This window comes from Girardinichthys multiradiatus, chromosome 7 (genome assembly GCF_021462225.1).
Source record: "Girardinichthys multiradiatus isolate DD_20200921_A chromosome 7, DD_fGirMul_XY1, whole genome shotgun sequence".
NCBI lineage: Eukaryota > Metazoa > Chordata > Actinopteri > Cyprinodontiformes > Goodeidae > Girardinichthys > Girardinichthys multiradiatus.
Window position 1 is genome coordinate 41,826,166 of NC_061800.1, and position 19,315 is coordinate 41,845,480.

Sequence of the window (19,315 nt, forward strand, 5' to 3'; positions counted from 1 at the left end):
GTGCCCACCAACCAAACCTGAAATGATAAAGTGAATAATCAATAATCAATAATCTTATACTTGAGTATTGTATTGCACCGACTACGCCTAAACAAATTCCTTGTATGTCCAAAAACGTACTTGGCAATAAAGCTTTTCTGATTCTGATTCTGATTCTAAAACTAGAATCAACTCGCATCTAGAGGAAAAAAATACTTACTTTGATTTTGATTTCTCAAAACTAAAATAACATAATTTTGTAAAGATCCAAGTGATGGAAGCTGCTGAACAGCAGCAACATCAGTTGAGGTAAATATTTGCCCAAAAATAGATATAAAATCATGTTTAATACAGTTAATATCAATAAGTGCAAATGTCTGCTAATCAATCTTACCAATACAATGTAAAGGCAGTACATTCAGCAGAAATAAACATTGAGATCCATTGTCTTATCTGACTGAGACCAGTGTTTGTAGTCTTACTTTAATTGACAGTGAGCAGCTCTCATAACTCTCTGATAGGCCCAGCTGCCATTTAGTTGGCCACATACACCGTTTAATTTCATTCATTTGCTCTGAAAAAATACAGCCTTTATTCACAAGAAAACATGAGAAATTAGTTGAAATGTCACAGATGGGTCCCACAAACAACTCTTGTTGGACAGTACAAGCAATCACTATAACACAATGAATATACGGCGTTAACATAGTTTTATCCCAATTGTTTTCATGATAAATGACTGTAGGACTGAGGTTTCATCTGAGATTAGATTAGAGACCTGAAGGTAAAATTATTGAAACTGACAACTGGAACGTTTTCAGAATCAGCATCAGAATCAGAAAAGCTTTATTGCCAAGTACGTTTTTGGACATACAAGGAATTTGTTTTGGCGTAGTCGGTGCAATACAGTACAAATTAAACAGTACAAACATATCTACAATATAATATAAATATAAGTGCACAGTTTTAAGTGAGTGAGAGTAAATATAGAGCAGTATAAGATGCAAGAGCAATACAACAGTGCAGGTGATCATTGTGCAAGTTTTGACGTAATCCTCAGTTAGGTTACAGAAAACGTTTGTTCTGTTTTGATTTGTTAAATCTAATATTTTTAAATGTTTCTAAGGATCCAAGAGGTGGAAGCTACTGACCAAAAGGAACATTATTTCAGGTAAATGTTGACTTGATCTTAGTTTTTAGTCATTTGTTTGTAAGTCTGCTATGATTTAACGCTTAAATCACTAATGTTTTTTATTCAAACTGATTCAACTAATTAGTCAAATCATATATTTCATGAAATTCTTTAATTACTTTAAGGATCCAAGAGATCAGCAAAATTACTTAAAACATATTTGACTGGTTTTCTACTCCACAGATCTTCTCTTAAAGACAAGGAAAAGGAAACTGAAGCACTCAGACACAGGTATATTACATTTAATGATTTGAAATATGAAAGTAAAATGTTCTTAATTTGGGGAATCAGACAAGTTTAGTTGAAGTAGCATTTTTTGAAAAACTCTTGATATTCTTCAAATGTTGTCCCATCCAATAATATATAAATGTATAAACAAACTTTATGACCTCAAAACACAGTTTTGTCCTGATTTCTCCAAGTTGTCCAAAAGTTAAATGCAGCAGCTTGAACAACGAGCCTGTTATTTCCACAAAGTGAATGTGATTGTCATCAAATAAATTATTAAAAGGGATTTTTTTCAAACTAATTCAGTTGTTATTTATTTTCTTAAAGAATTCAACAGATGGATGCCTCTTACCAGCAGCTGCAATGTGCTGCAGAGTAAGCATTTTCCTTTTTACATTTTATATCAATTTATAACTGGGATTCTTTATGTCGAAATGCTGGTGGAAACGTGCAGTTTAAATAATCACTAAGTCACTATTTTATATATTTTTTGTTAGGTTTTTTTTTGTTGATTGATTGTCTTTTCTGACTGAAGACAATTTTTTTTAGTCTTTAACTCTTGTAATAATTGAGTGGTTCATGCCTTGTATTTTGCTCCACAGAGCTGCTGTAAGAGACAGGGAAAATAAAATTGAGACACTCCAGCAAAGGTGCGTTACATTTAATGTTGTAAAAACAGGAAATTCAAGGAATCGAAAAGTTCAGCTGATTTTAATCTAAGTCAGCTGTTTCACTCCGTTGTGTCTTTGAACTTTGGGTCATGACCGAAAGTACGAGATCCCGGATACAAGCGGCTGAAATGAGCTTCCTCCGTAGGGTGGCCGGGCACTCCCTTAGAGATAGGGTGTGGAGCTCGGCCATCTGGGAGGGGCTCGGAGTAGAGCCGCTGCTCCTCCACATCGAGAAGAGCCAGTTGAGGTGGCTCGGGCATCTATACCGGATGCCTCCTGGACGCCTTCCTCGGGAGGTGTTCCAGGCACGTCCCACCGGGAGGAGGTCCAGGGGACGACCCACGACACGCTGGAGGGACTATGTCTCTCAGCTGGCCTTGGAACGCCTTGGGCTCCACCCAGAGAAGCTGGAGGAGGTGTCTGGGAAGAGGGATGTCAGGGCGTCTCTGCTGAGTCTGCTGCCCCCGCGACCCGGTCCCGGATAAAGCGGAAGACGACGAGTACGACGAGTGTCTGAAACTTTAACAATTCATGTACCGTTGTGTCTAAAACTATTTAACAACATTTTATGTTGAAATATGTTGTTTCCAAAAGTGTAGAACTTGAATGTAAAATAAAGACACCACAAAAAAAGGTGTTAGCTCACAGTATATGGTTCCCAACCCAGCTGTGTGGAATCAGGAATGATTTAACCTTCAGACTCTAAATCTTACTTAAAATCAGTTTAGTACCTATTGGTGTCTATGATGTATGTTACTATTAGAATTTGTTGCGGCCCTTAAATTAAAGGGCAAATAATAACATATGAAGTCCAGACCAGTGATAATGGTTGAACTGAGGTTTAATAAAAACACCTCCTATAGACACCTCCTCTAGCTTCTTTGAGCAGAGCCCAAGGCGTTCCCAGGCCAGCCGAGAGACATAGTCCCTTCAGCGTGTCCTGGGCCGTCTCCTTGGTCTCCTTCCGGTGGGACGTGCCTGGAACACCTCCTGGGAGAGGAGTCCAGGAGGCATCTGAAACAGATGCTCCAGCCACCTCAACTAAATCTCTGAGCTCCTCACCCTGTCTCTAAGAGAATGCCTGGACACCCTGCGGAGAAAGCTCATTTCAGGCACTTGTATCTGGAATCTCATTCTTTTGGTCATGAACCAAAGTTCATGCCCATTGGTGAGGGTAGGAACGTAGACTGACCGGTAAATTGAGAGTTTCACTTTTCGGCTCATTTCTCTCTGAACTACCACAACGGACTGGCACAACGTCCTCATTACTACAGCAGCCACACCAATCCATCTGTCGATCTCCCACTCCATTCTACCGTCACTCGTAAACAAGACCCCGAGATACTTCAACTACTCCACTAGAGGCAGGAGCACCCCATCAAACTGAAAAGGGCAAGCCACCCCTTTCCGTTTGAGAACCATGGCCTCGGACTTGAAGGAGCTGATCACCATCCCAGCAGCTTTACACTTGGCTGTGAACCGCCCCAGTGCATACTGTAGGTCTTGGCTAGAGGAGGTCAGCAGGACCACAACCGAAAGCAGACTTTGTCCGACCCTTGGTTGCACCTAGAAATCCTGTCCATACTGTCCAAGTTATGAAAAGGACCTGTGACAAACGGCAGCCCTGGTGGGGGCAAACATACACTGGGAACGTGTCCGACTTAGTGCCGGCAATGCAGACCAGACTCCTGCTCTGCTTGTACAGAGACCAGATGGCCCCTAAGAAAGGGCCCCCGATTCCATTTTCCTGGAGCGTCCTCCACAGGGCACCACGAAAGAAATGGTCACCTTTTCCAGGTCCGCAAAACATATGTGGCCCGGTTGACGGCATCCCTAACTGCTGGTGTTCACCACCGAGTTCGGGGATTGCCGCCACGACGGGTACCGCAGACCCTGCGGCCACAGCTATGGGCGGCCGCATTGACAATAGAGGTAGAGAACAGGGTCCACTTACACTCTGTTTCCAAAAAACACTGTTTGAATGAGTAATATTCCTTAATATTGTACAGAATGCAGATGTGATATGATGTGGCACATCTAGATAAATATGTCTATGTTGCTTTTAAACAGAATGCATGAGATGGATGCACAACTTCAAAGAACAAGGTAAATATGTTTATATTTTATTAATTAATTTAAATAGATGACAAAATGGAAAACCTAAATTAAACATGTCTAGAAGAAATATCTTGACTTTTAGCCTCTGTAGTCATACAGTATATCTACTGATTTATCTTTGAGTACATTTTAACTATAATTGACAAATATTAGAAAAATCTAAACAGACAATGCAAAACCATTTCAAATTTACATCCATTGTAATCTGAGGGCACTTTACAATTGAAACATGTCCAATTTATATACTATCAAATACTCATCAGTCCAAATTCAATCAGTTAAATTGTATTTATTTCAAATAAATCCATTTATAGTCTCACTCAGTGTAAAATGACATAAATATGCTTCAAATTATATTAAAAAGAATGACATTTTGTTGATTACATAATGCTAATTGTTTAAGAAACATCTAAGCGTAACAGACTGCATTAAGTCATTGACTGTGCAGCAATTCCTTATCCTAAGGAAGCATGTGATGAAACCCAAGTACTCAAGTAAGAGGTAACTGGACTTCTTCTGTTGTTTTTCACATCTAATCCAAAAGGCTTCTTCAGTTCTGAACATGGTTGGGAGTATCAGGCTTATAAGTTGTAGTCAGAACAATCACAGTACTTGGACCATTAAAGTCACATGGTTAACTGCCCGACGAACCACTGGGTCTTGACCTGATGGGTTTGCTCTTCGGCGTTGGTTCATCCATGTAGCTGCTGTTTAGTTTCTTCAATGAAGTGGTTTGAACATTCCCCGCCGCATATCTCACATTGCTAAGCTTGTGTTTGGGAGTTTTATACTTGGACTGAACCCGTCTCTGTCTGAAAGTGTTGCTAGTTTAAAATCTATTGTATTGTAATTGGAAAATATCCTTAATTTCTTAGATACTACAGCCACATACTTAATCTAATGTTCCTCCCACTTTTCTTTTCTTCTTTACTGGAGTTGAGTGTTTTCTTGAGATCCAGGATGCCTTAACATAGACTTATTGAGGATTCCCACTGGTCCAAAGGGTTTCTTTGATTTCTTCGTTGACCTTTTCTTATGTACTTGAGGGGGCTTGGTTGGCAAACTTGCGTTAAAGCCAGCATGCTCAGGTTTTCCAGGTACTTAGTGAGAGATCCTTGTTCAGTAAGTCATGGAGCATCCAGACGGTATTGGAAATTCAGTTTGCTTTAAAACTTCTCAGTGAATAAAAGCCTTCTCTCTAATATGGGTCAACATGTGGACTTTCTGCCCAAATAAAACTGATTTAGTTTCTAAAGAAAGATCATGTTATCATCAATATTTAACTTAAAGGTGTAATTAGTAGTTTGACTGTATGGCGTTTCTTTATAAAAACATGTAGTGTTAGGTTTTCATGAGTGTTTCTATTTACGTGCTATTAATTTAAAATATTTTTTAGATATTGTTTTATTTCATTTAACTAAAAGTCCAAATAATGATGCTTATTGTAGTTTGTCTTAGGCTACGAATGCTGTAGTTGACAACACTAAAAACTTAAATGCAGGATATTTATGCAGGTTGTAATGGTCAAAAATCCTTGAAAGTATGAGTTTTTACATGGGTAATATTTATAAATGTCATACAATTAAATATTTTTGTTTTGATCTTTAAAAAACGTAAAATACTGTGGATGTTTTACGTGTGTCCATTTTATTCCACAGGTCTGCGCTACAACAAAAAGATGAGAAACTGAAATCATTCAAAGACAGGTACTGTACTGGTTTTCTTCTGCTTGTTTCACAGTCAGTTAAAATAGTTAAAATGGTTTCCTTACCACTATCACAAATAAAATGTAAATCAAAAGCTTTTATTTAATTTAATTTAATGTAATTATATTTTATATTATTTTATTTTATTAGAATTGCGCCACTCAAGGTGGCAGCAGGTTGGAGTAGCTCTGTTACTTTTGATCCTGATTTATTCTTTTTTGGGAACTATTCCTCTTGTGGTGGATACAGGTGATTTTTTTTGGATGACTGTCCTCTCCGGTGTCGGATGCTGTGCAGCTTGGAGGATTTTTCCTAATACTTTCTATTTTTGGACATTTGTTATGATGCATTGCCATGGCAATGGGGTTGTTTCTTACAACCGGGAGCAGCTGATTAATATCTCAAAAGCTCAAATAATACTACAACTACAACCCCAAATCCCTGATGAGTTGAAAAGGAGACGCCGTGGATGCAGAGCAGGAGCTAAGAGAAGAGAGAGAAGGAGGAAGTTCAAACCATCTCTTCTGTTGATTATGATGGGCAATGTGAGATCGTTGGGAAACAAGTTGGATGAACTCCAAGCCCTGCAAAGGACCCAGCCAGAGTACCGGGCATGCAGTATTATGTGTTTTACTGAGACATGGCTGCAGGATCATATCCCCGACTCCAGCGTCTCTCTGCCGGGCATTTTAACCATACGAGCAGACAGAGATTTAAAGAGGAGCGGCAAATGTAAAGGAGGTGGACTGGCAGTACTTGTGAACAACAGATGGTGTAATCCAGGACATGTTACTGTGAAGTGTCATCTCTGCAGCCAAGATATTGAACTGTTGGCAGTAAGTTTTCGTCCATATTATTTACCCAGAGAGTTCACCAGTGTTATTTTAGCAACAGTTTACGTTCCACCTTCCGCTGTTGCTGACACTGCATGTGATGCCATCAGCTCAGTTGTTGCTAAGCTACAGACACAAAACCACAATGTATTTGTGGCAATTTCTGGTGATTTTAACCATGCTTCACTCTCTGCTACACTTCCAACATTTCAACAGTTTGTCAGCTGCTCTACCAGAGAAAACAAAACATTGGATTTGTTTTATGCAAATGTCAAGGACTCATACATCTCTACAGCTAGACCTCCTCTAGGCAAATCAGATCAAAATCTTGTTTTCCTCTGCTTGAAATATAAGCCCCTTGTTCAGAGGCAACCTGTAATAAAGAGGACTGTGAGAAAATGGTCACAGGAAGCTGAAGAAGCTCTGCAAGGTTGCTTTGAGGCTACAGACTGGGACGCACTGTGCCAGCCACATGGAGAGGACATCAACGCCATGACTGAGTGTGTAACCGACTATATAAACTTCTGTGTGGATAACATCATCCCCACCAGAACCGTGAGATGCTTTCCCAATAACAAACCTTGGATCACCAGTGACCTGAAGAACCGGCTTAACAAGAAAAAAAAGAGCCTTCAGAGAGGGAGACAGAGAATTATTGAGGATTATACAGAAGCAACTTAAAGTCAAGATAAGAGACAGCAAGGAGGTGTACAAGAAGAAGCTGGAGAGCAAGCTCCAGCAAAACAATATCAGAGATGTGTGGACAGGGATGAAGAAGATCACGGGCTTCAAGCAGAAGGATGATCAGACCGATGAAGGTCTGGACAGAGCCAATGAACTGAACACATTCTTCAATAAGTTCAGTTCAGAAACCAGCTTCGCGTCCTCCTCTCCTGCTCACAGCCAAACAGACATTCCATCTTCCTTTGACCCACAGGACCCATAGCTGTCCAGTAACAGCTCAATTTTTTTATCTTCCACATCAGCCCTAGACCCTTCTGCTTCTACATGTTTGCTTTCAACCATATCAGAAGATGCTGATGCTTCCTTTGCCTCCCCCTTCCACCTGTGTGTCTCAAGACGTCAAGTGAAGATGCAACTGGAGAGACTGAATCGGAATAAGGCTGCAGGTCCAGATCATGTCAGCCCTAGAGTCCTGAAGGCCTGTGAAGAGCAGCTCTGTGGGATTCTGCAGCACCTCTTCAACCTTAGCCTGGCCCAGAAGAAGGTTCCGGTGTTGTGGAAGACCTCCTGTCTTGTTCCGGTACCAAAGAAAACTCACCCATCAGTCCTCAATGACTATAGACCTGTTGCCCTGACATCTCACATCATGAAGGTCCTAGAGAGACTCCTGTTGGCCCACCTGAGTAAGCAAACAGTAAACCATCAGGACCCCCTTCAGTTTGCTTATTGCTGTGGAGTTGGAGTTGAAGATGCCATCATACACCTGCTTCAACAAACCCACTGTCATCTGGACAAAGCCAGCAGCACTGTGAGGATCATGTTCTTTGATTTCTCCAGAACATTTAATACAATCCAACCTGATTTGCTTTGTCAGAAACTCCAGAAGACTCAGGTGGAGGCCTCAACAATCTCATGGATCAAAGACTACCTGACAAAAACAGACCACAGTTTGTGAGACTGAAGGGTTGTGAGTCTAACCAGGTAGTCAGCAGTACAGGAGCACCACAGGGGACTGTACTCTCACCATTCCTTTTCACTCTGTACACCTCAGACTTCCAGTACAAGACAGACTCCTGTCATCTGCAGAAATACTCGGATGATTCTGCAGTCGTGGGGTGGATCAGAGATGGACAAGAAGCTGAGTACAGGAAGGTGGTGGACCGCTTTGTGGCATGGTGTGGAGACAATCATCTCATTTTGAACGTGACTAAAACAAAGGAGATGATTGTAGATTTTAAGAGAAACAGGAATAAGTCAAAAACTATTTCTATTATGGGAGAAGAAGTGGAGGTGGTGGAGGAGTATAAATACCTCGGTGTTCACCTGGACAACAGACTAGAGTGGAGATGCAACTGTGAAGCCATCTACAAGAAGGGACAGAGCAGAATGTACTTCTTGAGGAAGCTTAGGTCCTTTCGTGTTTGCAGCAAGATGCTGCATATCTTCTATAAGTCTGTTGTGGAAAGTGTGATCTCTTCTGCCATCATCTGCTGGGGTAGCAGCATCAGAGCCAGGGACTTAAAAAAACTCAACAAGCTGATAAAAAAGGCTGGCTCTGTTCTGGGGACTCCTCTGGAACCGCTGGAGATCATTGTGGAAAGACGGATTCTTCATAAAATGAAGAGCATTATGGAGAACCCTGAGCATCCTCTTTATGAGACAGTCCTACAACAACAGTGTCTTCAGTCAGAGGCTTCTTCAGATGTGCTGTAAGACGGAGCACTACAGGAGATCCTTCCTGCCCACAGCCATAACGGCTCTTTAAAGAAACCTTCATAATGAGCTACAACTACATTTAATTTCCCTTTGGGATTAATAAAGTATTTTTGAATTGAATTGAATTATCATAGTTTTCTGGAAACAAATGTGTGTGCCTTTTTACAGAGTGGCAGAGGATGTTGCTCTGTCAATTAAAACAGGGAAAACGATGAGCCTTAACAACCCTGTTAATAAGAACCGGTTGAAGGAGATGTATGACAACCTGAGGTGTGACTGGCCAAAAATTAAAAACAACTTAAAATCAAACCAGAAACATCCAGACTCTGTCAAAGAACTGATTCAGGTACAGTACTGTTGAGGTAAAACCGAAACTTTGGAGTTTATTCCTGCTTCACATCACAACTGAAACTAATGTTACTGTTTTCACTCCTTCCTGCTCATCTCATTTTATTTCATAATGCCAGACAAAGTTCAGGGAGGCAAAAACTGAAATGAGAAACAGGAAAATATTGGTAGATAAAGTATTTGAATCAAATGGGAACAGTTATGGAGGAACACCACAAAAGGTACTGAAGTGTAACACTTTGAATTCATCTTTTGTTCCTGATGTGTGTCTGAACTGGACTTTGTTCCTTCAGGTTGATCAGTACCGACAGTTAACAATTCAGAACCTGCAGCTGACTCTCTACAACCAGAAACAGGATGCTGGTCCACAGGTAGGTGTGATGCTATACATTTTATCTAATGTTCATGCACTGGTACCTCTTTATTCATAATGCTACCCCCTTCTTAAAATTAAAAATTAAAACTGTTTTTATTACTTGTTGGCCACAGAGAGAAGAAAATCCTCAGGATATGATGGAGTATTTGGGCTCTGAATGTTACTGGCTGGGTTGCCTGATGGCTTTGAACAACCCTCCTCTTCAGCCTGACTGGGAGAATCACCCCCCATCGATGGACAAATGGGACTTTTTCCCACAACGTATCACAGCTGCTTCTGAAAATTAGTGAAATCAAAATAATCAAGAATCAATCTCACTTCATACATCTATGCAAATCCTTTAGTATGACAGCTTGTCCTGTATTTAACACAGTTTTATTTTATTTAAAATTAATAGGTACGTTTATGCTCATTGTTGTTAAAGTCTCACTAAAACTTAGTTTCCTTTATTGTAACTTTTGTTAGCAAAGCTCTTCAGTTTTCATGCCTTTTTTCAGGGATTCGAACATCATAAATATAAAACTGTTAAGCTATTTTGATATTTGTCCATATATTCTTTTAAGTTTGCTGTGAACCTAATCAAGGTCACACATGAACTGCATTAGTCTACAATGGCAATTAAACATTAACTCAAAGACTCGCCTAATTACCTGAGATGCTTCAATGAGAAACTGATCCTTTCTGTATTTAGATATTAAAAATTTAGTAGAATCATTAAATTGAACATACAAAACTGTAGAATAATCCTAACCCTTGAATTTGTATCTTTCCCACAATCTAATTGTTATTTCCCCACACACCTTTATGTTAATTTTCACATTGGAAGAGCAGAGGAAGAGAGCACATCTTCTCTGCTGTTCTCTGTCTGCCTTTAAAACTACTGTTGAAGTGAAAGAGGGAAATGTATGTTTGAATATGAAAAGTTTATATTTTAAATCAAAGGTCTGTTTCGTATAAAACCTGCCAACTGTTTTATTACCAAAATGCTGGTAAGTAACGGGAAGGTAGATTTTTGAGAGCTTTGAGAAAACATCTAATCCAATAAATTTGGCTATTGGTTATTTTCTATAGAACAGTGTATATTTTATAGATTAAGCATGTGATTAGATACTTTCTAAACTTAAAGAATGTGTTTGTAAAATATTAAATTCTAAAAATTAAAAATAAATTTGGAGAAAAGAAATGGAATGCAGTTTTGATAGTATTCTGCCTCTGAGTACCTGCTAGTTTCACCACATTTGTTTTGATGTTGCAGTATCATGTTGTACTTTAAGTTCAACTTATTTTTTGTGGTTTCTTCTTTCCAGTATGCATTTTGGGTAATAAGCTGCACATTGTTTGCTAAAATATGGAAAGTAATTAAGATAAAAAAAAGAATCTTAAAATGTCTTTAAAATGAGCTCATTATGCCTTATGAAAAACTAGAGCAGCTTTGGGTCACAATCGCAGCGATATCTGTCATTTTTATTGCTTGTAACATTGTAAGCAAATTTCAGAGAAGGAATTGGCTCATTGCTTGTTGATATTTGAGATGTGTGCAGAGATATAAAAATCAGATTTGGAACTTTGAATATGCCGTGCTTATAAATATGAATATATTTTTTAATATTAATACTTTAATATTTTATTAAATAATATTTCGGTCTGTTAAGGATTGTCCTCTGAATACCAGCCTAATAAGGTGGTGGTATTAGGATAAAATTGAAAGGGATGAGCCAAGCTCTGACATTATCGAACAGCAAAACTCTGTACACACACAGAATGAATTCACACAATTGTCTTAAAATACAATTTATTTATTTTTTACTCCGGCAGAGTATCGCTCAGAATTGTTGTCTTAGTGCCAAGAAAAAGCCCAACAGATTTACTTTCACAAGTGGAGTATTACAGCTAACGCTTTAAAGCTCTGCTTGATATTCATAAAAATAAGCCTTATTAGAAACTTCTTTGGGATTATTTCAATTGTTATGGACATAGAAATGCAAAGGAAAAAAAGAGTGAAAGGGGGGCAAAAAGGAAAAGGGGAGAGAAGAAGAATAGAATGAACCAAAGAAAGAAGGATGAAGAGAATACAAGATAACGACCTGCTTGCTTCTACACCTGCAGAAACGTTCGTATTACCAGCTTTTTTATCAAAAGGTGCACGGTACTTATGAATGCAAGATTTATTTAGTGTTAAATGCGGCTCAATATAAAACATCTGTGTATCTGTTACCACCTGAATCTAAACACCTGTGGGTGTGTGAGTGCGCATGTGCACACAAGGTTTCTCCATAAAAATATGCAATAGTGAGTGTGAGGAGCCACAGACCTGCGCCCTTTGACCCGGGACAGATACAGAGGAGATCCGAGCCATAGACATCCAAAGGCCCCCCAGCCACAGTGCAGAAGCCCCAGGGAGCTGCAGCAACGAGCCCACAGGCCCTGCCGGCAGCCGAGAACCACCGGCGGGCAGAGATGCCAACAACCGGTAGGAAGTGTGGCGGCAAGGGAATAGGCCCCACATTCGATGGGGGCCTAAACTGATCCAGGAGAGGGAGGAGCCCAAGACCCAACCTGACACAAAAAACAGGCACACACAATCACAATCACACATTCCCACCCTCATGTGTACACAAAAACACACCCATGCACCCAACGTAAAAACAAACAACAATGGACGTCGTACACTCACTCACACTCCCCATACATACTCTATACTCCCAGGTCCAGGAGCCTACCAACCAGAGTTGCCACAGGATGAAACAGCCCCAATCCCCGAATGAATTCCGACCTCAACCCCGTGTGCCCCCCATCCCCCCAGAAATTAGCTTTAAAGGGGACCTGTTATGCAAAATTCACTTTTTTAATGTTTTTTATACTTCCATTTGGATATATAATGCTTTTACAAACAGTCCAAACGTAAAAAAAACAAACATTTAGCCGTTTTTCCCCATCCCATTCATCAGGCAGAATATTAACTTGGACTTGGTCTCTGCAGTCAAACAAGAGCATGAAGAATTCAGAAAGTTCATTGTCTTACATTCTCATGTAAGAAAATTAATGTAAGAAAGCAAACAAATCACAGGTTTCTGATGGATCTGGGTCAGTACATGATTCAGCTGCTAGGAAAAATGTTCATGGCTTCTGCCGAAGATTCTCAGGTTCTGATGGAGTGACAGGGATGGATGATTGATAGATGAGTTACCAAATGGTATTACGAAACCCTGGTGGTGGGACAGAAGGTCCTAGACCTGCAAGATGATTCTGAGCTACAAGATGAGTACTGAGCTGTAGATTTTAGTTTGAGAGCACGGAGCCTTTAAGCCTCAGTGTGAACCTGCATCAGTCAGACTGAGGATGAAGATAAACAGAGTTTGTTGGTGTGTTGTAACTACCAGCTGGTGGTCTTGGTGGATGGAGGCGGGGGTAGTTTGACTGACAGGAACAGCCTCAGCTACTTTTTTTTTTGTCAGCAGTTATTTAACGACTCAGAGGGTTGCTGGTACTTTCACACAGTTTAACTCCCCTGTGTCTTATTTAAGAAACAGATGGTAAATGTTTAACGTTCTGCAGTCAGACGATTCAACATCGATGTATATCGTAGCTCAATCAACAGCTATATGATGACTGGCAGACTGGAGGAGTGGAGGTTTCATAAATGGCTGCCATCTCCCATGATGCCCCTCTGGGTGTGCCAGCAGCCAATGGAGAGGCTCTGTGAGGAGGTGATGCAGGTTGCCCCCTTGGTATAAAACCGTCAAGCACCATCTGGGCCCTCCTGAGCAGTTGGAGCATTCCCAGCCTCGCCTCGGGTGGAGGGATTGCGAGGAGGGAAAGCAAAACTACACGGCCTCTCTCTGTGTAGTTTTGTTTTTGTCAGGGAATATTTCGAGGCTCAACCGTTCTCACCTTGGATTTTTCTGCACAAACCGATCTGGATAAGGGGGCTGCTGATTGTTAGTCATCCGGGCACCGTCCCATAACTTCCAGGCACTCTTGTGGAAACAAGTGAGTAGTTCCAGCTTCTGTCCTGAATGATATGGTTTTTTGGGGACATGGATTACAGACCACGTCTCTGGTTTTGGAGAAGCTGGGATCAGATCAGGGGTCAGGACTCTTGTTTTTGGAGAGGTTTCCTGAGGTTTTGATGTGTTGATGTATTTTTGGCTGCAGAAGAGGCCTCATGCAGCAGAGTGTGCAGTGATCTGTGGAAAGCCAAGAATAGCTGCTGAGAGTATCAGAGAGGCCTGTCAGCTGGACCCATGGCTTTTTAAGGGAATCAGCAGCAGAGCTATCAGTTGTACCTCCAGCTATGTGCCACATGGTGGCTGTCAATCAAACTGTGCAGGGTCAGGGAGGGGGTGCAGAGATATTTTTGGTTACTGCCATATCTGTCCCTCAGATGTCAATCTGTAAATACCAGCAGGGCTGGTCCAGTTTGATCCTCCAGGATCATTCTGACATGAAGCTGTGTATTGATTATTGATCGATCATGTTGTGATCAGATCGGTGATGAGGGGAATAGAGAATGTGGACAATCTGAGCTGAGATCAGCTGACAGCAGTGAAGTAAAGCAGCAGGTGTCCTGATGAGGTGTTCAGTGTCACACTGAAAGTGTAGGATCTCCTCATTTAACCCAGATTCAGATAGTTAAAATGGAAATGACTCAGATAGAAAACTTCTCACTGCACTGGAGATTTCTCGGTTCTGGTATCATCAGAAGGTCCATAATGAACCTGAACTTGTTGTTTCTGGAGCCTTCAGTAATAAAATATTTGATGAGCTTCTGGTTTTCTGCCTCCTGTTTAAAGTTAGATTTTTGTGTGGCCTCCAGGAGAACCTTCTGTAATTTGGGTCATGCACAATCAAAGTAAAGTGGTACCACTTAGAACTGAGGGACAGAATCACATCTATGTTCACATGAAGTTATTTTAGGTAAACATGATTTTAGTGTTGGTGCTATTCCAGCTTTGATAAAACGTTATGCTTAATGGCTGAATTTAACAGTATAATAAGTTGTGTTATTAATGATGAGAACTTTTGAATGTATCATTTTATTTGCCTTTATATAAACACATTTTCAGGTATTTCCATGTTATATGTTTAACAAGTAAATTGTGATGGAGAAACCTTGAGCACAACATGAAACGACCCAAACTCATCTGCAGTTTTATTTATATAAAAACAGAAGGCCAACAGTTATAATAAGCACATTATTGTGAATTTGCTTTGGTTGATAGTTATACTATTAAAAGAACTAAAGTACTGCAGTTAAATATTGCAGATGTTGTATTTCTGTTTTCACTTTTTAAGTGAAAGTGTGATGATGATTTTTTTTGCATTCTGTGTAAAGTATTAGAAGTCAAAGGAAAACATTGCATTTTGATGTTCTGTTTGCCTCCACTTTTTTCACAGTTATTAGAATAATTCAGAGACGTTTTTCACACTTAAAGTGATGATTAGCAGAACCATTTTCCTCAGAGCAGCATGTTTGACCTGTGGATTTTTAAAGTATTAGGAGGAGTAATTGTAGTACTGAGGCAGTAACTGTAGCGCTGCGGTACGTGAAGCACCTGCTGCTGTCAGATCATCAGAAACAGCTGCAGCTTCACCAACTTTCTTTTGCTAGTTTAAAAATACACAATATATACAATATCCTAAAGGCAGAAAAATAGTTAGAGCATAGGTGCGATTGTCTGGTTTTCTTAGGTCAATATTTTTAACTACTAATCGAAATCAAAATTTAAGAAAATGTTTTAAATTAAATAAAGCTGGACTCTTCTCATAGATCCTGAATAGGAACGTCACTGGATTTGAAGGAGGTGTCTTATTTTAATGTAAAGTACCTTGCAAAACACTTGATTTGTTGCAATATAAATAATCTGATTTGAATCTGATTAAATTTGTTGAAAATGGGACATAAACACAAACTTTGCACAAATAAAAGAGGCAACCAACAGCGTTTCAATGAAAACTTTACCCAATAAAACTTCTTGCTGATCCTACGGTGTAAAAACTCTCATCAATGTTTCTGTAAAATATAAATATTTCACAAAATGGTTCATAACCCTGGTGTGAATAACTGGTTTTAAGCAACCTTTTAATTTGACCAGAATGTTTCATCTGAGTTGGAGTAATATTAACGTTTTGGAGTGGGCCAGCCAGAGTCACAACAAAAATCTGATAGAGAATCAGTGGAGGAAGTTGAAGATTAGGGTGATGGCAAGTAGGCCTTCCAACCTCAAAGACTTGCAGCTCATAGAAAACGATGAATGCTTGATAACACCAGTGAAAACATGCAAAAAACTGGTCCGCAGTTATAAAATGGGTTTGATTGTCATCATGACAGTAAACATTTTGCCACAGATTATTAAGAAGGGTATAAATCATTTCTGCAATTTAATGATAAAATGCAAATAAAAACACATATTTCAGAAACAAACGTCTTAGTTGAATGAAACTAATTTTCTCAACCTGCCTGGGGAATGTGTTTACAACTGAATTTCAATAGAGAACACATTCCAAAACATAAACGTTGGTTTTAAAATTAAATAAAATAAATGTAGAGGACACAAAATCTAAAATAGACTAATAGGGTTCAAATAATACTGTTTTTAGTAGGTTCCTGCCGCAGCTGTTTAAAACAACCCTGGGAGAACATTCTGCGATTACTGTGAGGAACTGTGTTTAGATCTGATCTGAATTATGGTGGACATTTAAAGCATTTGGGAAATGTTTGTAAATGTAAACCTCATGTGGATTTCGTGGAAAAAGCATTGAATGAAAATGTAAAAGTGTGTGCTTCTTTTTGCTGCAAAGAGACTTCCATCATCATTGATCTAATTAGTAAACATACGTCAACAAGGTGAATGACAAAAGAGAAGAGCAACAAAGAGAGAAAATGTTCTGCAGTAGTTTAATGATAAAAAAAAGTAGTTAAAGCCAAACTGCAGAAAAGGAGATAATTCATACAGAATATATTTTAAGTCAGATGAGGGAAAACCTCATCCTGTTCAGTGCTGGAGGCGACTAAATTTGATTTGAAAAATGATTTTTCAATAAAATAAGCTCCTTAACTTGCATCGTCTCCTTTGCTAAAGTTTAAGAGATACATGGCGCCACCTGCTGGTTGCTTAAAATACAATAAGAGAAGTGGGGATGTTTAAAAGTGGTGTCCTGTTTTCTTTGGATGGTTTGTACACAAAATCCAAGGTTTAATCACTTCATCTCTGTTTCAGGGTGCCGACCACCATGTCAACACAAGCGCCGTCGTTCACACAGCCGCTTCAGAGCGTCGTGGCACTGGAGGGTAGTGCCGCCACGTTCGAGGCTCAAGTTAGTGGTAAGAAACATGTCTGAGGGCCTCATCATGCTGGAGTTAACAGGCTGGCAGGCATGGAGCTCCATGTTTCTAGTGCAGATAATTCTGCAATATCTGACAGTCACAAACAAGGTTTGCAGGATAATAAAACCTTACAGAGTGATAAGATGAGGATTGAAGTAGAAAATAAACATGAAACATACTTAATATCCAAAAATATAATTAAAGTTAACTTAAGTAAATATCAGAGATATTTGGACTTAATTGTTTTCACTATGAAACTTAAAATTTCAAAGAGAGAGATAACAAAGTTTACTTTCTGATTTTAATATATTAAATTCTTCATTAAAATATCTATATTAGTTCAATTTTACTCTTGTCTTAGATATTTTATTACAGTTTTAAATACTGAGCTTTAATTATAAGAATGAGTGAAAATGTTTCAACTTCTTATAAATTGAATTTCAGTTTTAACCTTAAGTAACAATGTTAAATGGTTACATTTTCAAAGCTGATTTAAAACTACATATCTCATTTACATTGAGTAAACTTTCTGTGTATTTTGCAGCTCTGCAGTTGAATGTCCTCTTCTAGGTTTCCCTGACATCTCACCTTGTTCTCTTCAGGTTCTCCAGTTCCTGAGGTGAGCTGGTTCCGTGATGGCCAGGTTCTTTCCGCCGCAGCTCTGCCCGGCGTTGAGATCTCGTTCAGCGACGGCCGCGCTGTTCTGAGGATCCCCGCTGTGACCGCCGCACACAGCGGACGCTTTTCTGTCAGAGCCACCAATGGCGCTGGACAAGCTACGAGCACCGCTGAGCTCCTGGTTACAGGTGAGACTGGGAGACAGGTGAGACTGAGAGACAGGTGAGACTGGGAGACAGGTGAGACTGGGAGACAGGTGGGACTGGGAGACAGGTGAGACTGAGAGACAGGTGAGACTGAGAGACAGGTGGGACTGAGAGACAGGTGAGACTGAGAGACAGGTGAGACTGGGAGACAGGTGGGACTGAGAGACAGGTGGACAGGTGGGACTGAGAGACAGGTGAGACTGAGAGACAGGTGAGACTGAGAGACAGGTGAGACTGAGAGACAGGTGAGACTGGGAGACAGGTGAGACTGGGAGACAGGTGGGACTGAGAGACAGGTGAGACTGGGAGACAGGTGGGACTGGGAGACAGGTGAGACTGAGAGACAGGTGAGACTGAGAGACAGGTGGGACTGAGAGACAGGTGAGACTGAGAGACAGGTGAGACTGGGAGACAGGTGGGACTGAGAGACAGGTGGGACTGGGAGACACATGAGACTGATAGACAGGTGGACAGGTGGGACTGAGAGACAGGTGAGACTGAGAGACAGGTGGGACCGAGAGACAGGTGGGACCGAGAGACAGGTGAGACTGGGAGACAGGTGGGACTGAGAGACAGGTGTGACTGGGAGACACATGAGACTGATAGACAGGTGGACAGGTGAGACTGAGAGACAGGTGAGACTGAGAGACAGGTGAGACTGAGAGACAGGTGAGACTGAGAGACAGGTGAGACTGGGAGACAGGTGAGACTGAGAGACAGGTGAGACTGGGAGACAGGTGGGACTGGGAGACAGGTGAGACTGAGAGACAGGTGAGACTGAGAGACAGGTGGGACTGAGAGACAGGTGAGACTGAGAGACAGGTGAGACTGGGAGACAGGTGGGACTGAGAGACAGGTGGGACTGGGAGACACATGAGACTGATAGACAGGTGGACAGGTGGGACTGAGAGACAGGTGAGACTGAGAGACAGGTGGGACCGAGAGACAGGTGGGACCGAGAGACAGGTGAGACTGGGAGACAGGTGGGACTGAGAGACAGGTGGGACTGGGAGACACATGAGACTGATAGACAGGTGGACAGGTGAGACTGAGAGACAGGTGAGACTGAGAGACAGGTGAGACTGAGAGACAGGTGAGACTGGGAGACAGGTGGGACTGGGAGACAGGTGGGACTGATAGACAGGTGGACAGGTGAGACTGAGAGACAGGTGGGACCGAAAGACAGGTGGGACCGAGAGATGGGGGGACTGGGAGACAGACGTTACCTTTAGGATGTTCACCAGCAGTAACCAAATCTTATTCTTTTTCATTGAAATCACAGGAAAACATTAAATTTTTTTGCATGGTTCCAA

General features: G+C 40.7%; 1 protein-coding gene and 2 long non-coding RNA genes across 3 annotated transcripts in view; all 3 read left to right on the forward strand.

Moving 5' to 3' along the window:
• Nucleotides 1–5,851: 5,851 nt before the first annotated feature.
• On the forward strand, nucleotides 5,852–9,698 carry LOC124871100. The gene is made up of 3 exons (XR_007038947.1): nucleotides 5,852–5,894; nucleotides 9,296–9,473; nucleotides 9,595–9,698. It is a non-coding gene; the product is annotated as an uncharacterized LOC124871100 (long non-coding RNA).
• A 62-nt stretch (nucleotides 9,699–9,760) lies between these two features.
• Nucleotides 9,761–10,385, forward strand: LOC124870925. The gene is made up of 2 exons (XR_007038904.1): nucleotides 9,761–9,846; nucleotides 9,965–10,385. It is a non-coding gene; the product is annotated as an uncharacterized LOC124870925 (long non-coding RNA).
• Nucleotides 10,386–13,624: 3,239 nt separating this feature from the next.
• The window catches only part of ttn.1 (titin, tandem duplicate 1), a 163,029-nt gene continuing 157,338 nt past the window's right edge, over nucleotides 13,625–19,315 (forward strand). Inside the window, 3 exon segments of the mRNA XM_047369711.1 lie at nucleotides 13,625–13,841; nucleotides 17,072–17,175; nucleotides 17,781–17,984. Of these exon segments, the coding sequence (XP_047225667.1) occupies nucleotides 17,085–17,175; nucleotides 17,781–17,984 (295 nt within the window). The 5' untranslated portion in view covers nucleotides 13,625–13,841; nucleotides 17,072–17,084.